The sequence below is a fragment of the Saccostrea cucullata genome, unplaced genomic scaffold, assembly GCF_032062105.1.
Source record: "Saccostrea cucullata isolate Sc308-1 unplaced genomic scaffold, CSIRO_AGI_Scuc_v1 ctg2563, whole genome shotgun sequence".
Classification (NCBI taxonomy): Eukaryota; Metazoa; Mollusca; class Bivalvia; order Ostreida; family Ostreidae; genus Saccostrea; species Saccostrea cuccullata.
The window spans coordinates 19,559-44,712 of NW_026930052.1; the positions used below are offsets into that span (position 1 = coordinate 19,559).

At 32.5% G+C, this 25,154-nt stretch overlaps 2 protein-coding genes across 5 annotated transcripts in view; both read right to left on the reverse strand.

Annotated features, from left to right (window-relative positions):
- Positions 1–25,154, reverse strand: part of LOC134282788 (SCO-spondin-like) — a 48,445-nt gene that overhangs the window by 15,612 nt on the left and 7,679 nt on the right. For 3 of the 4 annotated variants that reach the window (XM_062765187.1, XM_062765189.1, XM_062765186.1), the window contains exons 4-7: positions 17,652–17,677; positions 17,434–17,488; positions 17,189–17,214; positions 16,977–17,031 (exon numbers count right to left, since the gene is read on the reverse strand). In XM_062765187.1, coding sequence (XP_062621171.1) covers positions 16,977–17,031; positions 17,189–17,214; positions 17,434–17,488; positions 17,652–17,677 — 162 coding nt within the window. The remainder of the gene's footprint in view (positions 1–16,976; positions 17,032–17,188; positions 17,215–17,433; positions 17,489–17,651; positions 17,678–25,154) is intronic. The other variant, XM_062765188.1, reaches the window with a different exon arrangement.
- Positions 2,116–3,816, reverse strand: LOC134282787 (uncharacterized). Its single transcript, XM_062765185.1, has 2 exons — positions 3,787–3,816; positions 2,116–3,673 (listed from the first exon to the last, which is right to left on the reverse strand). Exon 2 carries the CDS (start codon positions 3,654–3,656, stop codon positions 2,445–2,447), a length of 1,212 nt encoding a protein of 403 aa, XP_062621169.1. The 5' UTR covers positions 3,657–3,673; positions 3,787–3,816; the 3' UTR covers positions 2,116–2,444.

Below are 25,154 nucleotides of genomic sequence, written 5' to 3' on the forward strand. Positions count from 1 at the left end.
CGTGATCAAATCCATTCAAGCATCTACAGAATTAAGCTAGGTACTATATTTTGTGCCAGAAGGTTTTTTAGAAGAAAATGATCAGTTTTTTACCTTATGGGCTATAGCAGTACATATTTTAGATTCCTGTTTTTCCATGCTGGTTGCACACCAAGCTGTTTTTGCAGTGACAAGTGTTATCCTGGTTCGGAAATATCTTTAAATTATTTCTTATTAATTCTTTTAACGAAGAGTGACAAATAAGTATATTCTGAAAATCCGGGGGGGGGGGGGGGGGGGGGGGGAATTTAGCCAATTTTAATATCTAAAAATTTACATCTCATACTCTACAAATATGAGGTTCTTTTCTTTATATTAAAGATAGCTTTGACCTATTTGCTTAAATTCAACAAAAAGTTTACGACTTCAAAATAATTTTCTTTTGCTTATTAAATTTTCAATGCAACAAAAATCACTTTATTAGTGCTGAAAAGTCAAATGATTGATTATGCCAAGTAAATTGAAACTTTTTCTTCGTCACAATTTTAAAGTGACTTTTTTTAGTAGACTTAGAATTCATTTTGTTTCATGCTTTAATTTGATAAAAATATTGTAGGGAAAACGTTGAAGATTTAATTTTTAATCAAACACAAATTTCAGTGCAAAAAAGTCATATTAAATGTACTGTAGTGCCAAAAGAAGCATATTGACCCCCTCCTTTTTTAAATTTTGTTCTATTCAGTGAAAAGAATTTAGAACTTTCAAAAATTCTTTATCTGATTTTTTTAATTTATTGAAATTAAATTTTCTAAAACGCAAATGTAAAGATTTGTTTAGTAATTTTCTATGTTTTAATAATTTCTTGATTTTGGCATTTCGACTGAACTGTACCAAAAATTCTGCTGTAAGAAGATATTTTCAGAGATCATCAAGCTTTCTCCCTTTAGGTTTATGGAATGTTTTTCCACATCTGCACCAGGCAGGAGAAGATTTGCTGTCAGGATTTTGGAACCCCGATGGTCACCCACCTCCTTACAAAAAACAGAATGAGACTGAGGGTTATTTGACGTTGACTTGACGTAAGTTAACTAGTTGTTTTAGATAAAAAATTAACTAGAAATATGTCCATAGGACATATGAAATTTGACCGGATTATATACGGGTTCTTTGTCATTATATACTTGTATTTTGTCATCTTATGCTGGTATTTTGTTATTATAAAGATTGTTGAGCAGTACACACGCTTTTTTGCAAAACATCAGCATATAGTGCTCAGGTATCATCATATAATGTCAATAACATATTAAAGCAGTTACGGCGTTCGAAAGTCTTGGATAGTTTCTTTGAACCTGAGCTTTGAAGTAAGCCAAACGCGAGAAGAACGGAAGACGGACATGACAAACACTGTACATGTATGCTCCCGTCATATTCACGTCGGGGCATTAAAATTACTTTAGTTCCGAAATGTGGATGTGATCAATGTTATTTGCAATCAAATTCCAGAGTTTGCAATATATGATTGGTTGTTAATTGTTTACCACCTAGCTGTAAATATTTTGGCCACAGATTGCATATGCTGAAGTTTATATAAGTACAGTCCGTGAAACGTTCTACTTTCCCATTTTTCCTTTTGCTCACTGTTCACTGTTCGTTCAGCGTGCTTTCAACGAGGTTTCCACCTCGATGTTAAACAATTAACAATCTATCATATATAATAAATTCTGGAATGTGATTGCAAACAACATTGATCACATTCAAATGTTGGAACTAGGTGAACTTACATATATATCAAGGTTATTAGTATCAAGTACGATATAGTTATCTAAATATTTATCTCAAATGTAAATAAAAGATCCACAACAATGTAAAGAAAAGAATTGATCAAATATCTTTTTATAAGCCATATTTGATCATGTAACTAAATAAGTACATTTTCAGTGATTTTTCAACAAATATGTTTCCTTATAAACACAAGAGCGGTAACACAAATTTACCAAGCATGAGTGTTAGATTATCTGAAATAAAATTAATATATATTATTGTTTTGTGTCTTGCAAATACCGGTACACAGAGACAGTAAAACTGAATGTAGTTGATCCGCCTCCTAGCTCCGACCCAGAAATTGTGTTGGGACGTGGAGGACATTGTTTTGATGTGAGGAGGAAGGACAGGAACCGACCATTAATGTCAAGCAAGTGGACACTAGTGAAATTCTCATGAAGAAAAGGATAGCTATTACACACTAAAATGTGTCCCAGAACATCTGTACATAAACCACTGGGCCGGAATCCAGTCTGAGACTGAGACTGATGACCAGCGTAAGAAAACCGGAACTCTTCTGATGCGGTCACCACCATTACCTTACAGGCTTCCGAGTCAGATGTACAGATGTCACCATTGATATTCTCAGTGATGTAGTTAACACTTTGGTAAAGAGATTGTCCTTCATCATCCCACTGTATGTCCTATAACTTCCGTCCTTCTCTGTTGTATCTAGTTATTTTGTTGTCTCTATTTTTCTCCGACCCGACTAATATGTGTCCATTGATAGGAGAGGAGTAGATGGCTCCAGGTTCCCAGCTCCTTGTCTGGATAAGTTTGTTGATGAACGTGTCACTAGTTACCCTGTTTACAGTGTTTTTGCTGTTATCTGTGTAAAGAAGTTCTCCTTTTGACATGACAGTGTGGTTACCTATGGTATTCCATGTAATGGTTGATATTTTCTGTAAGATGTTTCCTTCCATATCATACTGAATGAGATTCCCTAGGCCATCACCGGTCCAAAATTTATTAGGGGGCAAGGGAGACAAATGGTAAATGTTATTTCCCTGGATAGTGACGTCATTTACTTTTGTGACAGAAGAAAGCTTAAACCTTTCCAATGAATTTACTTCAATTTCACCAAAATATTTGGCTATTTCTCCTTTTTGTAATATACAGGGAGTGTAAATTGGCAGTTTAGGTTTATTTTTGTTAGGCATCTTCAGAGAAGCTAATGAAAATTCTATATAGAAGTCCATGAGTTCAGTGTGTTTTATGCATGAAATTTTACTCTCATAGTCTGAAATCAATTTTTCCAGGTACTTCATGTAGTCCTCTGTTTCTATCTGTTGTGCCACTAAATCATTTAGGACAGAGTTCTCGATCTCATCCAGTTTTTTGTTATTATCAGTCAGTATATTGTCAACAGTCTCCTTCAGTTCATCTGCTCTCTTCTTCATGGAAACTCTAAACTTGGCAATTTCTTTTTCGACATTATTCCTCTTTTCTCCAATCGAATTGACACTGTCTCTAGTCCCAGGAATTACTGTTCTCCAGATCTCATTTATTTCCCTCTGGCATTGCTGTAGAAAGTCATTGTAGATGGTTTCAAGGTCACTGAATTCATGGTCACTGTGATTTTGGGCAAAGCATATAGAGCAGATAGGATCATAACAATCATCACAGAAGACATCTAAATCTTCTGTGGGGTGGATCCTGCATTTCTCTGAAGGAAGTTTTCGTTTTCTCTTGTGATAGAGGGCAATCTCATGTCCATTGTCCTGCTCTAGATGGGGCTGTTTGCAATTGTCACAGATTCGCTGATGACAGGTATTGCAGTAAAATTCAGAGAAGTTTCTACAGGATTCCGTGTCACACTCGATGTAGTGCTGGGCTGTATCTGGTACTTGGTCCATTATTGTTATTCAAATATCTTTAAAAAAAATATTTATTATCAGATTGTAGGTAAGATGCTTAAAAATGGATATGGCTAACAATGCATGCTACCCTCTATATTTTAAAAAAAATTCTTGTAAGCTATTTTACCTTTCCTGTGATCTTGTAAATAAATCTCTTGCACACCGCCCTACAGTCGTGACTGGTGTCAGCAATCGATTATTAAAGTGTATTTACGCAATATACCAACTGCTTCAACAAAACATTTAAATCTCCATGCAGTGTTTGTAAAGGTGCAGAAGTGAAAGAGACAAAAAATGGGACTGGAATAAAACGCATTGATCTAGATAAGGTAAGCTCTGTGAAGTGGAACATTATGTCAAAGAAAAGTGTTTGGTTTTCTTTATAAATGTTTATCATAGTTAAAAGATCTGGTTTCATAATATTAATTTGTGTATATATACCTATAGTTTGCGATTTAAAAAAAAATCTATAAATCCAACAAATAACATTCAAAAATCAAAAATATAAGAGATAAAGATGAAAAATAAGACTTTTTTGATTTTACTTCCTTGCAGCCACCAAAACAAACGAAAACACACAAAAAATGATCTGTAAATATAGAAGTGACGTTCTATAATATCTAATGAGTCTCCACTTCCTATCTCTAGTCGTACTTTAGACGTGGCGCGTTTAAATGTTCATTAAACTGGAGGCAAAGTTATTGCAAGTCCTTTTGATATTTATATGGAAAATAAAATTTATCTTAAAATTACAGAGATATCTCTCATTGTAGAGAGATGTCTCTTTTAAAAAGAAATATCTCCCAGCTGAAGGAGATACCTCTTAATTTTATGAGATATCTCTCTTAAAAATGAGATATCTTTTACACTATATCACTTATCCTTAGATATCTCTATGCAAGAGAGATATTTCTTCAACTTAAACAGATATCTTTTTCTCCTTGAGAGATATCTTTTTCCTGTAAAGAGATATCTCTAAACCTTTAAGACATATATATCTTTCGCTAGACAGATCACTCTTTTACCTTGATCTTCCCAAGTTAAAGAGATATTTCTCAAAGTAAAAGATATATCTCTTTTAGTTTATCGTAAGATATATCTCAAAGTGAAAGCGATATCTTTCAAACGTGTCCAAAAGAGATATCTCAAGGAAAAAAGAGATATTTCTTTTTTGTAAAGAGATATCTCGCTTCATTATTTTTATTCAAATAGTGTTTAATGACTTCTCCCTTTACCGGTAAAAAGTTTTTTATTCAAGAAAGTATATTAACGTATCTTGAAAATTCGACATATTCTACATTATAGCTTTATCAAAATGACAAGTAATTTAGTGTTGTCTAGATTTCAAATTAGTAATAATTGATTTTTTCATAAGCTCAGAAAATTCGGTCCATTGCATTTGAGATTTTCTGCATGCTTTCGTTTTTCCTGAATATATTAAATTAACTTTTAGCATGTTTATCAACGAAGTTGCCATTGTTTTTCGTTGTTTCAAACAAGAGATTTATAGAATTTTTGTCTACATAGTACATATATTATTCTAGGTATGGTATGCTCAGTCTTTTTTCTCATAACAGCGAAATTATTCCAGAGACTTTACTTCCTGTCTCGCTTTCGTGTTAAAGGGGAATAATTATTTATTCTATTTGAAGGATCACTGGAAAATATACATTTCTTTCTGTAAAAGATATCTCTATTGCTTAGAAAGATATCTTTTTTGAAATATCTTAAAAGACATATCTCTAACTAAGACAGATATCTCTTTCGATCTCATTTAAGAGTGACTTATTTTTTTTTATTTTTGCTGGAAGCTTCATCGAAAACCACTGTTGTCAAGCAAACGTCTGCACAAAATTTGATAACAATAAGAAGAAACAAGAGGCCCACGGGCCTTACAGGTCACCTGAGTATCAAGTAACAACTTTTCAACAATTAAATTTGGTTCGTCATTAAATCAGAGTGAAATCACAGTGAAATTCACAATTTTGAAAGAGGAACAATTGCTTATCATAATTATAAACTTAGCATGCTTACTCTACTTAATACCCAGAGGTAGATCAGAAAATGCACTTGCATTTTATAACCAGTTGTGCACCGCACCCCAAAGGAACCACTGACCCTGGAGCCAGATATTTCAAAATTTTGGAAATTTTATCATATTATATCTTATTTCATCATAAATGGTTGATTAATACGAAAGAGCAGATTTCACAGCATTAATTTATTTTCAGACTATGTACCCCCTCCTCTTCCTATACCCTTGATACAGGGGGCATGGAATAATAAATCATTTTGCTAGATGCACCTTTCTTCATCATAGATATATATACTTGGATCATTAGCACAATACCCAGGAGCAGAGAAGAAGATTTTCAAAAGAATTAATGCAATTTCATTATATAATCAATAGAGCTCAGCCCTATCACAGGAACCCCTGATCCAGGGGCCATAAAATTCACAATTTTGGAAGAGGCACTCTTGCTCATCATACCTATATACTTAGTTTGTTTATTTAATACCCAGGACCAGAGGAGATTTTCAAAGAATTAATGCATTTTCACTATATAATCTCTAGAGCCCCGACCTAACACAAGAACTCCTGACACTGGGGCCATAAAATTCACAATTTTGGATGAGACTCTCTAGCTCATCATAACTATGTACTTAATCAGTTTATTTAATACCCAGGAGCAGAGAAGAAGATTTTCAAAGAAATAATGCATTTTCACTATATAATCTTTTTAGCCCCATCCTAGCACAAGAACCCTTGACCATGGGGCCATGAATTTCACAATTTTGGTAGAGGACTCAATGATCATTACATTCATGCTAACAGTTTGCCTGCTTGATGTCCAGGAGTAAAGAAGATTATTTTTAAAGATTTCATGAATTTTAGTGGTTTTGACCCCGCCCCATCGGCCCAAGGGGGGCAGGGACCATGAAATTCACAATTTTTGTTCCCCTTTACCCATAGATGCTGTATAAAAAAATGGTTGAATTGGTTCAGTGGTTTCACAGAAGAAGCTGAAAATGTTAAAATGTTAACACACTACACACGACGGACGACGACGAACGATAACGGATAGCAATAGGTCACCTGAGTGACTCAAGTGACCTAAAAAGAGGAAACAGTGGAGTCACTTAAAGTCCCCCATGAAAACGAAAGACTTTTATAATGATAACTAAAGTAACTGCTAATTGCAAGGGGAACAATTACAGATGGTCCCGAGACGGCTCACCACTCACTGTGACCCATTTCCAACAAGGGGAATTAAATTTGACAACACTTTTTATTATAAGTGTAAAATTGATTTTTTAAAGTATGTTATTGAAAAACTTCGATCTCTAATACTGCCGTATGGATAAAAGCTATTTTAATCCCGGAGTATATGAGTGTTTCTGGATTTTTTCAACACAAAATGTAAAATGTCAGATACATGTATCTGTCAACAATTCTTGCTTCATTCATGAAATCAAATCCCCATGAATCCGTAATTTTTCTCAATTAAACCAGGTACATTTGACCCCACGAAAATATGTTATCTAACAGTCCTTTTCTATGCTGTATTTTGGGCGCTCTTCCATATAAAACCGCATTTACATACATGCGCCCGTGAAATTCTGTCATGGGAATATTCCGTTTATTAGATAAAATGCATACATGTAGGTATATCATTCTGTACAATACAATTATAAGTTAGATAGAATACTAAAATCTCAAAAGTATTGAATTTTATTTCAGATATTCCTGACAGTTCGAAAACAATTTTCGTACATATATACCGGTACATGCTGTTTTATGTTTATGAAACAAATCGATAAATAATATCATGAGAGACATGTGAAAATTGCGATAAAATGTTTTTTCTTTTAATTGCAGGAATGGTCAACACTTAATCTACAATTTTACACAATTACATTAAATAAAAGTAGGTATTTAAGGTAGGATTCTTTTCTGGTTTCCGACTAGATTGAATATTCAAAGTATATTTGTTGATATGTCATATATATGTAGATGTTAGAGATTTAAAAGACCACAATTTTTCTTTCCTCATCACAATTATACAACTTTAAACTTTGAAAACAAGCAGGGACTATATTTTTGGTGGAATGGTGGGTATGAAAATATCTTCTTTTCTACCTCTCAAAATTTTTATAGAACATTGAATTTAGTTTACGCAAGCATAGGCTAGACGAAATTTTCAAATGTAAGTTAAATTAATAATAAATTACTAAAGTTTCAAAATATATCAAATAAACAAGAATTTTCACACATACTAGAACTATGTTGTCTTTTAAATGCTTCAAATCTAAGTACAGATTTGAGCCAAAAATCCGTAAAAAGTGTTATTTCTCTCTTAGTAAACGATCAAAACTTTTAGTTTTTGTATCATTTTGTACCTTTATGTGACAACTTTACTATATGTGAAAATTAAACAAAAATTAAATATAGGAAGCATATAAACATAACTACGTGTAATAAATCCTAAAAATTTAAGAAAAGTAGAGGAAATTCGGATTAGCAAATATCCATTTCATTTAAATTAGCAATGTCAATTTGGTAATATCATCTTAAAGGCCCTATATAGTAGTATCTTTTTATGCAAAAAGAAAAACATTCAATCTTTTGAATTACAAGTAGGGATTGCATGATTGGAAACAGCATTTTTTTTTATTCTTAATGTCCAAGAAAAGGTAATGACCTTGACCTGACCTTGCCTCTAATATTAAACGGTCAAATTTAATCTCACCATCACCTAGTGATATTGTCCTCTTGATATTCTGTGAAAATTTCATAATTTTTAAATACAAGATTTGTGAGAAGAATCCTATATCAAAAACAGTTAAAAACTATGTTTAAAGCGGGGGTCATCACAATTTTTTAAATCTCCGTACGAAAATGAGAACGCCCACTTTTTACTGACTTTATACAAAGTAAGCGCATGTTTGTCTATAACTGTTCTTCTTTTAACATTTGTTGTATATTTACGTAAAAGTGTGTCAAACGGAGATTGATAGACAAACATGCGCTCATGATTTAAAAGAGAAAAAATTCTTTCTCTTTGTTGTAAACAAGGACTGTAACACGTTGAATATTATAATTCACCACGTGGTTTCTTACTTAAGGAAAGTCTATGATACTAAATTCGTTATGTGACTTGTTAGCTAGCATGTTTTTTGCTAACTGGGACATTGTTTCCAAACACGTTAAACGGTCAACCATTATAAAGTAATGTATTCTTTACTTAGATGGTCGTGCTCGTATCGTTTAGATCGTTTTTAAACGTTTATAAATAGTTTACTTGTGTCATACAACATAAAGGGTTAGGAAAATGTTTTCTTAATTTTGCACATGTCATTATTATTTATCTAGTCTAATTATAGACCCATCCTTATAATTTTAGCTCCACCTCTCATGCTTATCTAATATTCAATCAAAGGGAGGTAAGTGTTAATTCTCAATCAGTTTGGTTAGCAGTAACGACGAAACACATAGAATTGTTTTATTGTGTCACAGTCTGAAATCGTTTTCACATTTTGATTTTTGTTCCACAAAAACGGAATTCTACAGAAAACATACAAAGTTGAGATAAGGTTAAGATATAAAAGCAACAGAAGAGATCGAAAAAGGCTCAAAACGCAGCGTTTAATGCCGTTATCTTTAGCAAACCTAGTGGTACATTTAGCATTCAAAATGCATAAAATTTGTAATGAAGATACACATGTATACATAAGTGGTAGTTTTTTTTTATTTAGTTCTCAAAATTCAGCGGCTGGATTTTCTTTCTAAGTTTGATTAATATTAAACATACATTGTTCAATATTTTGTAACACGTTGAAAAAAAATTCTTTTAAAAATTTGAATAATCGCTTTAATATGAAGAGTGTCATAACCAGATTGTCAGATTGTTATATTATGATTATTTATTTATGATTTTTTGGTTTTGTCTTTAATTATCTAATCAGATCTAATTGCCATGTTTTAGGGACTTTCTACTTTATATTTGTGTTTCTTATTAATTTTTTAATGATTTCATGTTTACATACCAACCAGTATACAAAGATGCAATAAATTCTAAATGTAAGGTTGATTAATGTTGTCTTTAACATTAATATATATGTAACTAATGAAAAAATCAATCATTTCTGTTAAATTTTTTGTTTGAACCCTCAGTCTCCTGAACTTCTTTTACTGGAAATTATTAAACCAACGAATCTTGGGACGCGTTTGATTGAATTTAACTAGCACTTTTGCTATGTAATCTTTATCCTTAATACTTCAGATAAAAAGAAACATCGTCGTCTTTCAATGAAAATTTTAAACCTATAATCTAGAAAAGTAAGACTAGAAATGCAAGAAAGCAAAAACATCTCACCTGTATTGTCCGTCTGTGCTCAGTGGGTCTTCTACAGGACTTCATCGTGGACCCACAGGGAGACTCATGTCTCCTCTAGGACGTTATTATTGAGGGGACACAAGCATAACTCAGTTTTGTTTTCTATAGTACTCTATACATCGGTAAAATTATAATTACCCCCCCCCCACCTCCCTATTTCATTAGTCCTTTTAAACACAACTTTAGAAATGACTTAGGAAAAAATAAGATTAAATTGTTTCGTGTAACAGCTGTGACAAATTTTAGGAACTTCCGAAGTTATAACTTAGGCATATCTTAAGTTATATCTTATGACATATCTTAGGAAACGTTTGTGAAACAGGCCCCTGGTTCAAAATTATTTCTAATATCTAAATTTTGCCAGAATATTGACTACATGTAAATTGTATACATGTTATATAGTTGATTGATATGGTTGATTTTAACGCACTTTGAAAATGAAAAAAAAATTTTCAAAGTGCGTTAACTTGTCCAAAACTTAATGTACTTTAAAAAAAAATTCCCAAGTGCGTGATTTTTTAATTAAAATTGTGTTTGACTTAAATTAGCAAAAAGAAATCGACGTAAAAATTTCCAGATTTACGTTATATCATTATCACTACAAAGGTTATGCTTCCTAGTTCATTCAATAGACAAGGGCATGTTCAGATTCAAGGATATAAAAATTCAAAATTTGCAAATTCTTTGGCTGATACAATGACCTTGTTAGTAAATACAATCTACAGTTAAGTCAAAGGTCGATTGCCATTTTTCATACAAATTGTAAAGCCATTATTTATTGTCTACAGATTTTAGTGTTTGCCCGAGATCAAGATTAAATAGCGGGTATGAACGGTTAACAAGGATGCAAGCTTACTCCTCCATTGCATCTGACCCGACCTGTGATATTATTTCGGCTCTCCTTCCATGTAGTGTTCAAACAGAATTTTAAGTTTGATTACTGTGCGGTATAACAATATTTCATTAACATGATTCGAAAAATTCGCGAGCTCGATCAGACAACTTCTTTCCTCTCTTTCACTTGCACCCAGTTTATGATTTTTTGAACCACGCCCATCGATGAAACAATAGATTCAAACAAAAATCACAGTTTTGTTTTTTAACATTTATAGTTTTATCTCGGACAAAAAAAAATTAAAATGTACATATTTTTCGATCAACCCAAGTACATGCACGTAATACATATACACATGTACTCTTACACAGGAAACAAAATTATTCCTTCGAGGAAAAGTTCTAGATCTGCTTCATTTGTTTCACAAATTCAGAAATTAATAACATCCGACTCGAATGAAAATTTTACTGAAGTATGTTATTTGTGATATTTTGTGTAGAAGGGTCTGTGTCTTGATTTGCTTTGCATTTGCAACAGTTTTTTTTTCGAGATAATTACAAATAATCTACAAAACGAGTAAGATTTTGATTATTTCTTTAAGACATAGATTTTGTTCTGTCTCTCATTTTTGTCGTTCCGACTGTGATGAGTGTAAGAATCCGTCTTGTCCACCAATCTGAAAAATGTATAGTTTAAAAATTAATAATAAGACCATTTTACAATGCATTTCTGAAATACAGAATACAGGTATCTTACAAAATGCAATTCAGCTCTAAAAATAATTTAAGGACGTTGGATCCTGAGATTTGAGCTTATTTTGGTCAGGTCCTTTATTTATAAAATTCGGCATCATTTTTAAGTTCTAACATTTAATCTAAATTCTACAGTGCAAATTTAGCTATATTCAATGAAAAAAACGCGATTAAATTTAATGCAAGTAGAATTAAACTAGGGACTATATTTTGTGGCGGAAGGTTTTTTAGACGAAAATGATCAGTTTTTCCATTTTGAACTATAACAGTACTGTTAATTTTGGATTCCTATTTTTCAATCCTGGTTGCACACAAATCTGGTTTTTGACTAATATAGTAAATATATTCTGAAAATCCTTGAAAATATTTAGCCAATTTTAACGTAAAATTGACACTTTTTTAGTAATATCTGAAAATTTACATACCGGTAATATACCCACATTTTTGATGTTCTTTTCTAAATATTCAAGATATATTTGACCTATTTGCTTAAAATCAGAAAAAGTTTAAGACTTTAAAATAATTTTCTTGCTCATTAAATTTTCAATGCCAGAAAAATCACCTTGTATTAGTGCAGAAAGGTCAAATAATTGATTATGCGAAGCAATTTGAAACTTTTTCTTAGTCACAATTTTTAAGTGTCTTTTTTTAAACAAACTTAGTGTTCATTTTGTTTCATGCTTCCAATGGATAAAAATATTGGAGGGGAAAATGTCAAATATTTGAATTTTAATTAAGACACAAATTTCAGTGCAAAAAGGTCATATTAAATGTACTGTAGCGCCAAAAGAAGCGTTTTGACCCCTATTTTTTGATTTGAATTTTAATTAAGCTATGTATGTAGAAACTAAAATAATACTTGGCAAAAAAAGCTTAAGACTTTAAATATCAGGATCGAACGTCGTTAAAGAAGCTTTATGTAATTTATATCTGCTAAAAACACAAGGACCACAATGTTCATCTTATCCTGTTACATAAAGCATATTATGATCATACAGGTTTTAATTTTGAAATAAAACCAAAATTAGATTAAACATGGGCATAGATTTTCATCAATTGAATGTGTAATAAATTGAAAAATATATAAATGTATACAATATAAACCTTTCTCTATTATATTAACTTGGTTTGAGAACAAAGAACAAATATCAACTCACTGTATAGCATTATCGGTGGTCCTCAGAAAGAGCTCGCGGTTCACTTTATCCAAAATAAGGCCCTGTCGATACATCAATTTATTGACTAACACGTTTTGTTATACCTTTACAAAATTGTTCCTATACAAATCTATACAAAATAGTCCAACAAATCTAATGGTTTGCTGAGTGGGCAAAAAAAAAATCGATGTTGGACCGCTGAGTAAGATGTTGGACCGCGGTTGATGAGATGTAAGACCGCTTATGTCATATAATGGGCGGAGCTTAATCTCATTTTCATTTGTAAGTGTTTAATAGTGACGAATCCGAGTTTACATCACGGAATACGGTTTAAAATACAGGTTTGAGAAGAAAGAATTAAAATGAAAGGTATAACAAAACATTTATTGACGGAGTTCCCGGGCAAAATGCGTTTTGTAGACCCTCGAACCAAACTGTCTGCCTTCGGCCTAACGGCCTCAGGCAGACAGTTTGGTTCCGACAAAACGCATGTTGCCCAAAAACTCAATCAATAAATGTATAATGTTCCATTTTAAATATCAAATTAAAATAGAGACTTGCCCCTGCGAAATGATATTCATGATTTTAAGAACCTTTATGAGTTGTTCATAATTGTTCATGAATGGTTCTTAAAGGATTCTTAACAGGTTCATAAAAGTAGTTCATGAATAAAATTCATGAAAACATTCATAATTCATAGTTCATGAACAAATGATGAACAAATATGAATATTGGTAATTTTCAGTTTAAAGAAAAAAACTTAATAGTTCAAGGTAATGAATGTTCATGAATTTTCATGAAGACAAAAAATGTAAAAATAATTGTCACAAACGATCGCCAGAAAATACTCATTACTCCCATAATACAACTTTTGCATGCAGATGCAATTGTTGAACAAGCCCCTGATTTAATTAATAACATGCTTTTGTTTTGATTTTGAAAATATGGGATCAGAGCCGAGTAGGGGAACATAAGAGGTTAAAATCACTATTTTTTACTCTATGTAATTGATAACTTAGATTCTTCAGGATAATATAACTCTGTTATGAACTGTCTAGAAGGGAGATTGTAATTAAATTATAATCGTAATTTAAAGATCACTGCATCAATATTGAAGGCATTTTTTTTCTCATATTGAATTGCTAATGTTTCTTCATCATTTAAATTGTCCAGCTATATTAATATTGTGCTTTAAATTATCTCATTTTTCACGACACAATTTTATTCGACCGAATTTTCTCTATCTGTCAAACTTTTAACAAGTTGTAAGAAAATGAAACAGACTTACAGTATAGGAAAAATTTCATAATCTTTGTAAAACGTATCATAAATTTATTGACAATTAAAAAACTATATCTCTTGTCCGTATTGTACCGTACCATTCTTGGGTCGAAACGCTTTATATTTTGATGCAGTTATAAAGTCACATCTTTCTGTCCATCGTGTGTAAATGATACAGCAAAGGCTGCATGGTTGTGAAGAAGCTATGACATGAACCACATTCGTATTTTGTAGTCTATTCTCCTATACACTTTCATAGCTCAGGGTACTCAGTTTGAGGGCGAGTGGTTCCAAGAGATATTTGTTGTCCTCTGATATGGAGGCGGCCATACTTGAATACGAAACTAATGGCTGTATAGGTATAATGTAAAAAAAAATCTAATTCAATAAATGATATAACTTAAATTAATTTTTAAAAATTAATTTCAATGAAAAACCATTCAGATAGTGTTTGTTATTTTTTGTTTAACAAAAATCTTGGCAATTCGAAACTATTTCTTAATTAGCTCTGCATGACACTTTTTAAAAGGCGCAAACTTTGAAACGCGCGAGACGTTGGAAAGTGAATCGGTAGAGTGGGAGGATTATTAGCGTAGATCTAGTCATTCTTTGTCAACATTTGAAGAAAATAACGGAATACGAAGAAGGAATATCCAGAGGATCAATTTACTTCATAACTGCAGATATTAGTGGTGAGTTACAAAAAAATGGAGGCAATCGCTGAATCTGAGATATTTGTCAAGATGTTACTGTCTATTTGTAAGAGTTCAGTTATGTCCTTTTGAATGAAAATTTTGTCAAACTTTGTTACGAGTAAGGATCCAACCAAATTATGTTACATTCAATAATTAAAGATTGAAACATTCATCCTGTTCACCTATAACATCTTGAACATGGCGGGCAAGGGAAACAGGCTAAACTCCCGCTCGGAATGCTTTAAAATATGGCAGTGCCTATGATGCAGAATTAAATGAAACAAATATGCAAAAAAAAACCAAACAATTAAGTCTTAAGTTTTCACATTTATGAGCATTTTCAGAAAATCTTTGTTCTTGTAGGGAAAAGAGAAGCAGTTCATGTGAACAGATAATGTTGATGAGTTGAGATCAGAAGATTAAAAAACTCTGGCTGCCAAAAAAAAAGAATATAAAAAATCCAGGCTCTTGAAGAAAAACAGAAGAAAGGAATGAAAATATGAATCGTAATCGATCAAAGGATCCAAGTGATGAAATTTTGAAAATTCCACAGGGAAAGCCAATAAGATTTTTTTATTTGACCACCTCTGCTCAAAATCCTTGAAAGCCCTTTTAGCTGATGCCCTAATTGCTGAACACACTTTTCTGCCAGACAGTGAGACTTGGATTAAAAATCATTCCATTTTAGGCAAAAACTTTGAAATACGCTGAATAAGGAACCCACTCTCCTGTTGACCAAGTAAGGTTAAGCATTCTGCAAAGAGTCGCGTTTGAAATGAAATTTTTCATAATTTTACTAGGAATGAACTACATAATTTATTTATTAATTATCGTTATCACTTATCAGAGTTGTTTACTTAAACGAAGATTTTGTTACCATGATTGGGAAACAAAAATTCTGTGAAATTTATCTTTCAAGATGCTATTAAAATATTTTCTTTTTACAGTTTTTCATTTTGCATAACTTATTACATTTTTGTTTACAAAAAGCAAGAACATTCATGAATAGTTCATGAACATTCCTAAATAACTTTTACAAATTATTCATGAATAGTTCATGAAAATGCATTGAACCAGTATTAATATCATTCATGAACTTTTCTTGAAAGTTCAAGAATATAATTCATGAACTTTTCTTGAAAGTTCAAGAAGTATTCTTGATCATTTTGCAGGCATTTAAAAAATCCAAGTTTGTTCATGAACAACAAATAATTCTTGAATATTCTTGAACTTTGTTTTCATGAATAAAATCCATGAAATCATGAGTGTCCAATTTTCACTTCATGGGATCTTCATGAACAATTCATGAGCTGATTCAAGAATATAATTCATGAACTTTTCTTAAAAGTTCAAGAATTATCCTTGATCATTTCGCAGGGGTGGTACTTTCATTTCCAATTCAATTTTTTTCCTTTAAACTTAAGCTTAAGGTGGTTCATGATCCAGGGGCCAGGTCTTGAAATATAGGCTTCAAGGAATTTCAATGTTCTTGAATTTAAATGCAAACAGTTCTATTTGAGTACTTTCAGAGAAGAAAAATATGAGCACACCCTCTGATCTAAAAGAATTAATCCTCTGTAAAGTTCTATCATTTTAAGCTGATAATTTTAGATCTGGGGTTGTGCTCTATTTTAAATATTGCGAAATATTTTTTTTAAAAAAATGGCTGTTTTGTAGACTTTCTCAGTATAGGAGGAATTGACGTATTTTGTGACGTCAAAATGCATTGACTAGGCAGAAAATTAAATCATTTTTGATAGACTTGCAATCACCAATTGAAGGTCTAAATGATATTTTTAAAATAGATAAAGTTATAAAGCATCATTAAAGGAATTTATTTCTTAAATTTGAGATTGCCGTAGACACTTTTCATTTACTACATGTATATATATTGAACTTAAAGTAATTCAAGTGAATTTTAGGTGAAATAAAAGGAATTTGATAAAAACATGCCAAAGGTTAGAGAGGCATGTGGAGGATGCTTCATCGGGGAGGTGCTACAACGTTCTGTGAAACATTACTAGGCGCAAAATGTGGAGCAACTAACTACTAGAGAAAACAAATTATGAAAATACAACGTGTTTCAATAAATAGTTAAAGGATCGGTTTCAACTGAATTTGTGATATAGTTTGGCTCAGTTTTATACTACTGAGACTAGTCAAAATTTCAACGTTTTAAAGGTACAATGTATCTCATACCTGGAATACATTTTCCAAAACGGCAATAATCTCCTAGGTTAGGACACGGCTTATACTATTTTACAAAGAAAACAAATCTCATTCAAAAGGAATACAAGTAATATGAAAATCGTTTTGACAAAAAACACCATTTAAATTTTTATTTGTGATTCAAAGATTTTTTTTTTTAAATATGAAAGTACAAATGTATGTTAAGATTAATTTTTAGTTACCGGTATGAAGGAACATTCCCGATGACCTGAAATGAAAGAAAACGGTTACTGCTTATGAATAGAAGACACTTAATTAGTGATAAAGACAAGATTTGTTTAAAAAAATATAATTCTACTAGGGAAAACAATCTATGAATATAACGTGTTTCAATAAATAGCTAAAGGATCGGTTTTAACTGAATTTGCGATAAAGTTGGCTCAGTTTTATACTAGTGAAAGTTTTAAAGTTACAATATATCTCATACCTGGAATACATTTTCCATTTTGACAATAATCTCCTGGTTTAGGACACGGCCTATACTATTTTACAAAGAAAACAAATCTCATTCAAAAGGAATACAAGTAATAGGAAAATCGTTTTGAGAAATAAAACACCATTTAAATATTCATTTGCGATTCAAAGATCTTTACTCCTTTTAAAATATGAAAGTACAAATGTATGTTGAGATTAATTAATAGTTACCGGTATGAAGGAACATTCCCGATGACCTGAAATGAAAAAAAAACTGCTACTGCTTATGAATAAAAGATACTTATTAGTAATAAAGACAAGATTTGTTTAAAAATATAATTCTAAAGTAAATACTAGATGCTGTCATGAGACAGTAATACCCGCACTAAGGTGTTTGCCTCTAAATACACAATCCTACGGGCGGCTTACCAAGGAAAAAGTCAAAATAATTCTATATAATTCAGGCACGTAGCATCGTTTTTGAAAGTGGGGGGGGGGGGCAACCTGAGAAAAATTTTTTTACTAACCTAAAAAAATTAACAAGGAAAAAAAATGAAATGGGGGGTGGGGGTGGGGGTGGGGGGGGGGGTGGTGGCCCCTTTTTTTCAAGGCAAAATTACTTTCACTTCCAATTTTTTCCATATTTCCTTGCAATGTATATACTGTGGTTAAAAGTGGGGGGAGGGGGCAACCATCTTTTTAATGGACATTTTCTTATAGTACAGGTAATGTTGGGAAAAAAAGGGGCAGCCCCCCCAAGCCCCCCCCCCCCCCCCCCCGGTTGCTACGTGTCTGTAATTTACATATGTATTCATAAAATTGGGTATGAAATTATCCCTGTGACCTATAACTCAGAACCTCTTATATTTATTTTACATGCTTAATTCATTATATACCAGTTTGAATTCTATTAATAATGTAAATTAGATTTTGATAAATGTTTTGCTCATATTAGGACCTTTTTAAATTTACTAACAACCCCCCCCCCCCCCCTCTCGACACCACAATCACACAGTACATACTTTTGGGAATAGGCTAGACGGAACAGTTTTGATAAAACAGTGTTTGTTATGAATTAATTTAAAATTTGTTCTTGACATGTAAATTCTACATCACATCACGTTGCGTCACCCATTATCATATTTTTAGATTAAACTCCATTCGGTACACCTCGGCCGATTCCCACTTCAACTGATAAGGTGACGGAATCGACGGCACGGAGGTTTTCCGAATGGAATATCATTATAACATGCTGCAGAATGATGTGCTTTGGATTAATTCATTTTGTGTTATAATTGGATTTATATTTCATGAAGTTTACAGGACCTATGGAGGTCGGTAAGTACAAGTTTAAGTATAGTGGGGGTAAAATAAACCCAAACGATTAGGTTAAAGTTCAAAAAGGGTAAAAGATCATCGCATGCCACACTAGACGAATGTCATATTGTGAAGTTATCTCCCCTTGTCGATGTGACATTCAGTTACTGCCAATACTGGTGCGGATCCAGAATTTTTTTCGGGAGTAGGGAGGGGGGTTCACATCTCAGTCAAAATATTCATGCCTAGAATTTCCTGACAAGCAGGAGAAAAAAATCATACACTGAAAACAAATAAACAAAAAAACCCCCAATGTTTTCTTAGTTAGGGGGAGGATGTCCAAAATCATTTTTTATTTGCTTCAGTATATAGTCTTGTTTAAATAACAAAGGAAATTCCAGGGGGGGGGTTCCAATCTCCCTACCCTCTCCCTATCCCTGAAATAACAATCTATTTTGTGATTCCAATTAAATAGTATATTTTTTTCCATTTGACTAATTATGTACATATTTTGTTTCTTGTGTTTATATTATGTCTGTATATTTGTCTGCAGAAATTATAACCTTGCCCATAAGTTTTAAGTGGGATGGGCTATACAATTGGCTTCCACATTTTATAGGTTTATTTCTTGTGACAATTAAGACCTTTTATTTGGGTACCATTAATTTTTACCTCTGATCACTTGACCTAGAATACACATTTTTACAAGAAAAATACCCAACTTTAAACTTGGCCTAAATTTTGATCAGTAGGTGCTAGGGCTTTCATGCTTAACATGTGTATTCATTGTGAACTGTCAACAGGTATAAATATGTTTGACCTTGACCGTAGAGTTTGAACCACTTAAAAAATTAACCTTGGCAATTAACTTTTGAAGAGGAAGTACTAGGGATTACTTATTTCACATGTGCATTCCTTATGACAAGACTTTTTTCTGATACCAACAATTGAACCTTTTGACCTTGACCTTTGAGTTTGACATATATTTGAGAAACTTCAACCTTCGCCATAGGCTACCAGACAGGGACATCAGTGTTTCACAAACACATCTTGTCTTCATTATTATTTGGTGGTGTCTCCATATGGCGGAAAAATTCCAATGAGATATGTATTCACAACAAACAAACAAATTACTAAAGAAAATATAAAACATGAATATGTTGGTCATGCATATCTCTGCATGAAAAAAAACCCAGCTTTTCAAGTACTGCAACCATATTGTAACCCTTTCAAAACACTCATTTGAGCTTTTCTGGTTTCCTTGTCATATAACGTCTGTTGTGACATGTTGTCCATCTGTTTGTCTGAAAACTTTTTACATTTTTAACTTTTCTAGAACCACTGGTCCAATTTTACCCATGCAATTCATATAGAAATATGTACATTTGTATGTCAGACTGTTCTTCTGTCTGAATAAAATTAACCTTGGTTATCAGGGTCATATCTACTGAATGAGAAGAGACAAGGCATTCATATTAAACTTATGTACTAGTATTTACCTGTGAGAATGGCATGTTTTTTTTTTTTTTTTTTTTTTTTTACATATGACCTAGAAGTTTGACCTACTTGCAAAAAAATTAAATTGTTATAAATTTATCATTTTGAAAGAGAAAAGTTAGGGCATTCATATTATAATGGATGTATATTATTACCTGTGATAAGATCTTTCCAAATGAATCATGACTTTTACTCTGTGACCTTGACCTTGAAGCCTAACCTACTTTTCAAAAATGTTGCATTTGCTTATAACTTTTGATTGAGATGAGATATGACTCTCACATTTGACATTTGTACATTAATTACTCATAAAAATTCAAGATGTTTCCCAGCTTGCAATGTTTTTTTACTCTTTAACGTTAATGTTTTACATATTTTTCAAGATATTTAACTCTCCTAAAAGATGATTAGGCTTCTGAGTAACAGTAAGGAGGACTTCAGGAAAGACAGGACTTTTTGCACAAAAATGTAATTTTCCACCCCCATTTGACCTCCCAGGGCAATATCAAAATTCCAAAACCTTGCTGCACATCTACATGACACTACCAACCATCTCCCTAAAGATGATTAGGCTACTGTGTAAAATGTAAGAGAATTTCAGGGAAGACGGGGCTTTTTGCATAAAAACGTCATTTTTTTACCCCTATTTGACCCCCCGGGGCAAAATCAAAATTCCAAAACCTTACTGCACATCTACATGAAACCACCAACCATCTCCCAAAAGATGATTAGCCTAATTTGTAAAATGTAAGAGGAGTTCAGGGAAGACGGGGCTTTTTGCATAAAAAACGTCATTTTTCGACCCCCATTTGACCCCCCGGGGCAAAATCAAAATTCCGAAACCTTACTGCACATCTACATGACACCACCAACCATCTCCCAAAAGATGATTAGCCTACTGTGTAAAATGTAAGAGGAGTTCAGGGAAGACGGGGCTTTTTGCATAAAAAACGTCATTTTTCGACCCCCATTTGACCCCCCGGGGCAAAATCAAAATTCCAAAACCGTACTGCTCATCTACATGACACCACCAACCATCTCCCAAAAGATGATTAGCCTACTGTGTTAAATGTTAGAGGAGTTCAGGGAAGACGGGGCTTTTTGCATAAAAAACGTCATTTTTCGACCCCCATTTGACCCCCCGGGGCAATATCAAAATTCCAAAACCTTACTGCACATCTACATGACACCACCAACCATCTCCCAAAAGATGATTAGCCTACTGTGTAAAATGTAAGAGGAGTTCAGGGAAGACGGGGCTTTTTGCATAAAAAACGTCATTTTTTGACCCCCATTTGACCCCCCGGGGCAAAATCAAAATTCCAAAACCTTACTGCACATCTACATGACACCACCAACCATCTCCCAAAAGATGATTAGCCTAATGTGTAAAATGTAAGAGGAGTTCAGGGAAGACGAGGCTTTTTGCATAAAAAACGTCATTTTTCGACCCCCATTTGACCCCCCAAGGCAAAATCAAAATTCCGAAACCTTACTGCACATCTACATGACACCACCAACCATCTCCCAAAAGATGATTAGCCTACTGTGTAAAATGTAAGAGGAGTTTAGGGAAGAAATGTGTGACAGACGGACGGACGGACGGACGGACGGACGGACGGACGGACATGAGTAACAACAATATACCCGAACTTTCTTTAGAAAGTGCGGGTATAATTATATTTCACAATAAAACTTCATCCAATAATGTTTTGTGATGGGATGTTCTCCGTTCTACTCTATGTTTGATTTGTAAGCTTCAAACAAGAATGTAGAAACTCAGGTTTTACGCTATGACTTGAGTTAGTGTTGAGTTGCGTCTATGCTATTAATTAAGAGATGCTCAATCTTAATTTTACAAATGAAATAATATAACCATTGTTGTAAAAGATATAAGATCATATTAAGTTTTGGAGATGGGGGGTCATAAAAGTATAATGGAAGCTGGATGAATCTAGAGTCTGTAGGAAATTACATCATCCCATATCCTCCTCCTCCAAAAAGAACAATTAATAATTGAAAGGTTAATACCGTATTTATTACTTACAGGTAAACATAACCTTCTTTAGACCAGATACTTGTTTATTTCAACTAGTTACATGTATATCTACTGATTATCTAAAATTCTATCTGTATAGATACTTGGATACAATTACAGTGACACAAATCAGTGGCTCCAAATTAAGGGGGATGTCCGACCAAACAACAAAATGTAAACATTTCTTGAAATGGCTAAAATGCATTATATGTTGATCAAATTTTAAGTTTTAAGATACAATAAATATGCATAATTGAATGAATGTTGTGCATATATATCTATACTTTTGCAGAAAAATGCTTTTGTTATGCTTCTTAGATTTGCGCAGCTACAGAATTCAGCAGAGCCTTAAAAATCCAAAAATATGCAAAGTGTGCATTAGTGTTCTTTCTACAATCGTTTGTTGAGAAAATGTCTACATTTTGCACTTTTAAATGGTAATTTCAAGTTCAAAACAAGATATTGTTGTCTTCAAAATGAGTGTAAAGAACCATGAAAGTAGTTGATGGATAGCAGCACGTGGTCTATTTTTAGCACAGAATTTTTTTTTACAGACTTCTTCTTAATATGGAGGTACATAATAATCTTAATAAGTAGAAGAGAATTACAGTTGCAAAATGTTTCAAATAATATGAACACTTTAAAAAGAGGAATTGTGTTATAGTATGGCTTAAAGTAATTAGTATTATTATCGAACAGTTGTTAAATAGTGTACGTGTTGATATAAAAAAATTAATCTCTCTGATTCCAACTAAGGAAAAATGAGCACCATCAAAGTTAAGAGTTTGTAAGTCTGACACAGATAACTAATTTTATCTAATAAAATCTTAATTATCACCAATGAAACACAAAGAAAATTAGACACATAAAATCGATATGAATGACCTTGTTTTAGTACCTGCTAATATACTGTATTATGGGCAGCGGAAAGGGCAAAAATTACCATAATGAGAAAACAAACAATTATTTTAATTTCAATAACCATAAAAACTTAACAAATGATATACAATGCAAAATCAACAGACCTTTTCGCAGAACAAATATACATTAAAGCAAAACCAACGACCACGTACGTAACAAACATATATGAATGTAAAACCAACGATCTTTGCGGTAAAAATTTACGTAAAAACGCGACAAACGAAAAAGACTTAAGGTGGCTCAATACATCCACTGTTTATTGTAGATTACATTACTTCACCGCTTATAATGTAGATGTCAAATATCAAGAACGAAGTATTGATATCATAAATATTTTTTGGAGAATTTTTTAGCTTTTGTCTAATTTTAGTGAAATGATTTATTTCAAGTTTATTATTACCAGATTTTCAGAACTTTCAGTGTCAAATGATGGGCATCTTCTTAAGAAAAGTACACACAGTGAAAAAACCTCATAATACCTAATTATAATTTTATTAGAAAAAATAATTTTCTCCTAATAAACAATTAATGTCATTATCTTTTTAATCTATGCATAAAACATTAAGAAAATTAGTTCTGAAGAGACAAAAAATGTATTTCAATGAATTACATGTGACAAATTGAATGAAGAATGTTTAAACGAAACGAACATTCCAATTTATAAAATATTTGGTATAAAAAGTCCACTTTCAAGAGTTATCTTTCCTAAATAGCCAAGTCTCAAAACACTAAGGAACGTTTGAACATTACATCTAAAATTAAGAACAAAGCTTTAAATTGCTACAGTATATATTTAAATCAAGAAAGCAAATGTATAACTTAACACCAACATCGTAAATAGTGCAAGTAAATAACTTTTTTTTAAATTTCAATAAGGTTGTAGATTTTAACTCGAATTTCCTCCATACGAACATGTCACCGATAGAGCTCACTGCATGCATCGCAATGAAATTGCACATTACTTGTTTGGCGAAGATTTGGCTGTTGTTTTTCTTTTGTTTCTGCTTAAAAGCAATCCTTCTTGGTTTATGGATAATGAATCCGTTACTTTGTTTTCACTGTTTATAACACCGCATGTTTCTTCTAAATTATAAAGCGTTTTAAAGGACATGGTCATATATCTTAATCGTAAGACAGTTCATTCACAAGCCTGGATCGAGAATACCTTTATGCAATCATAGAACAAATAATCACATGGTATTAATACAAAATACAGAAAAAATTTGAGAATTACAAGACTAAAAGAGATCAATATTTTAAGCAAACGTTTTATTTAATATTACTGAAGAGTATGTTCAAATATTACACATTGAAAATGCTAACATTATATGCTCTCAGTATCGAAAAAAGAACGGTAACAATTTATTATGAAAGTACTCAGAAGTACAGAGAGCCGGGCTCCCTTACAGAGTAGAAAGAATTTCTTACATGAATCATACGTTTATATTCTGAGGAAAAAATTATTTTAAAATTATCAATATAAATGATAAGACACTGACAGTGAGTTTTTCGATCCTAATACCACGGTCCGATTTTGTCGGAATCAGAATTAATCTGGTACCGCAGCTGAATGTAAACAAACAGGCCTGTCTGGTTCCCTGTCCTGCTTTACCTCGTATGTGTAGAGAACTACGATAACACCGATTATCAAAAATTCTTACGCTAATGAACAATGTTCTTTGACTTTGAACTGAAGTTTTCAAAGTCATTACTACTAATGTTTTATAAAGATAAAACTTCGTTTTATTTTTGTTGCTTTATTTAGCGTTTGTATTATCTCAAAAGCGGTTGAGAAGAGGAACTATATTTTTACTCGTAACTTTGAAATGGAGACTATGGGGTCAACTTCCTGCCTTGAACAGGATCACATAAACCGGCAATTGCTCTTTGAGCAATAAGCCCGGCTAAAAATGAACCATTTTATTTAGCAATAATATAGCATCTATCTCGCCCATATGCGA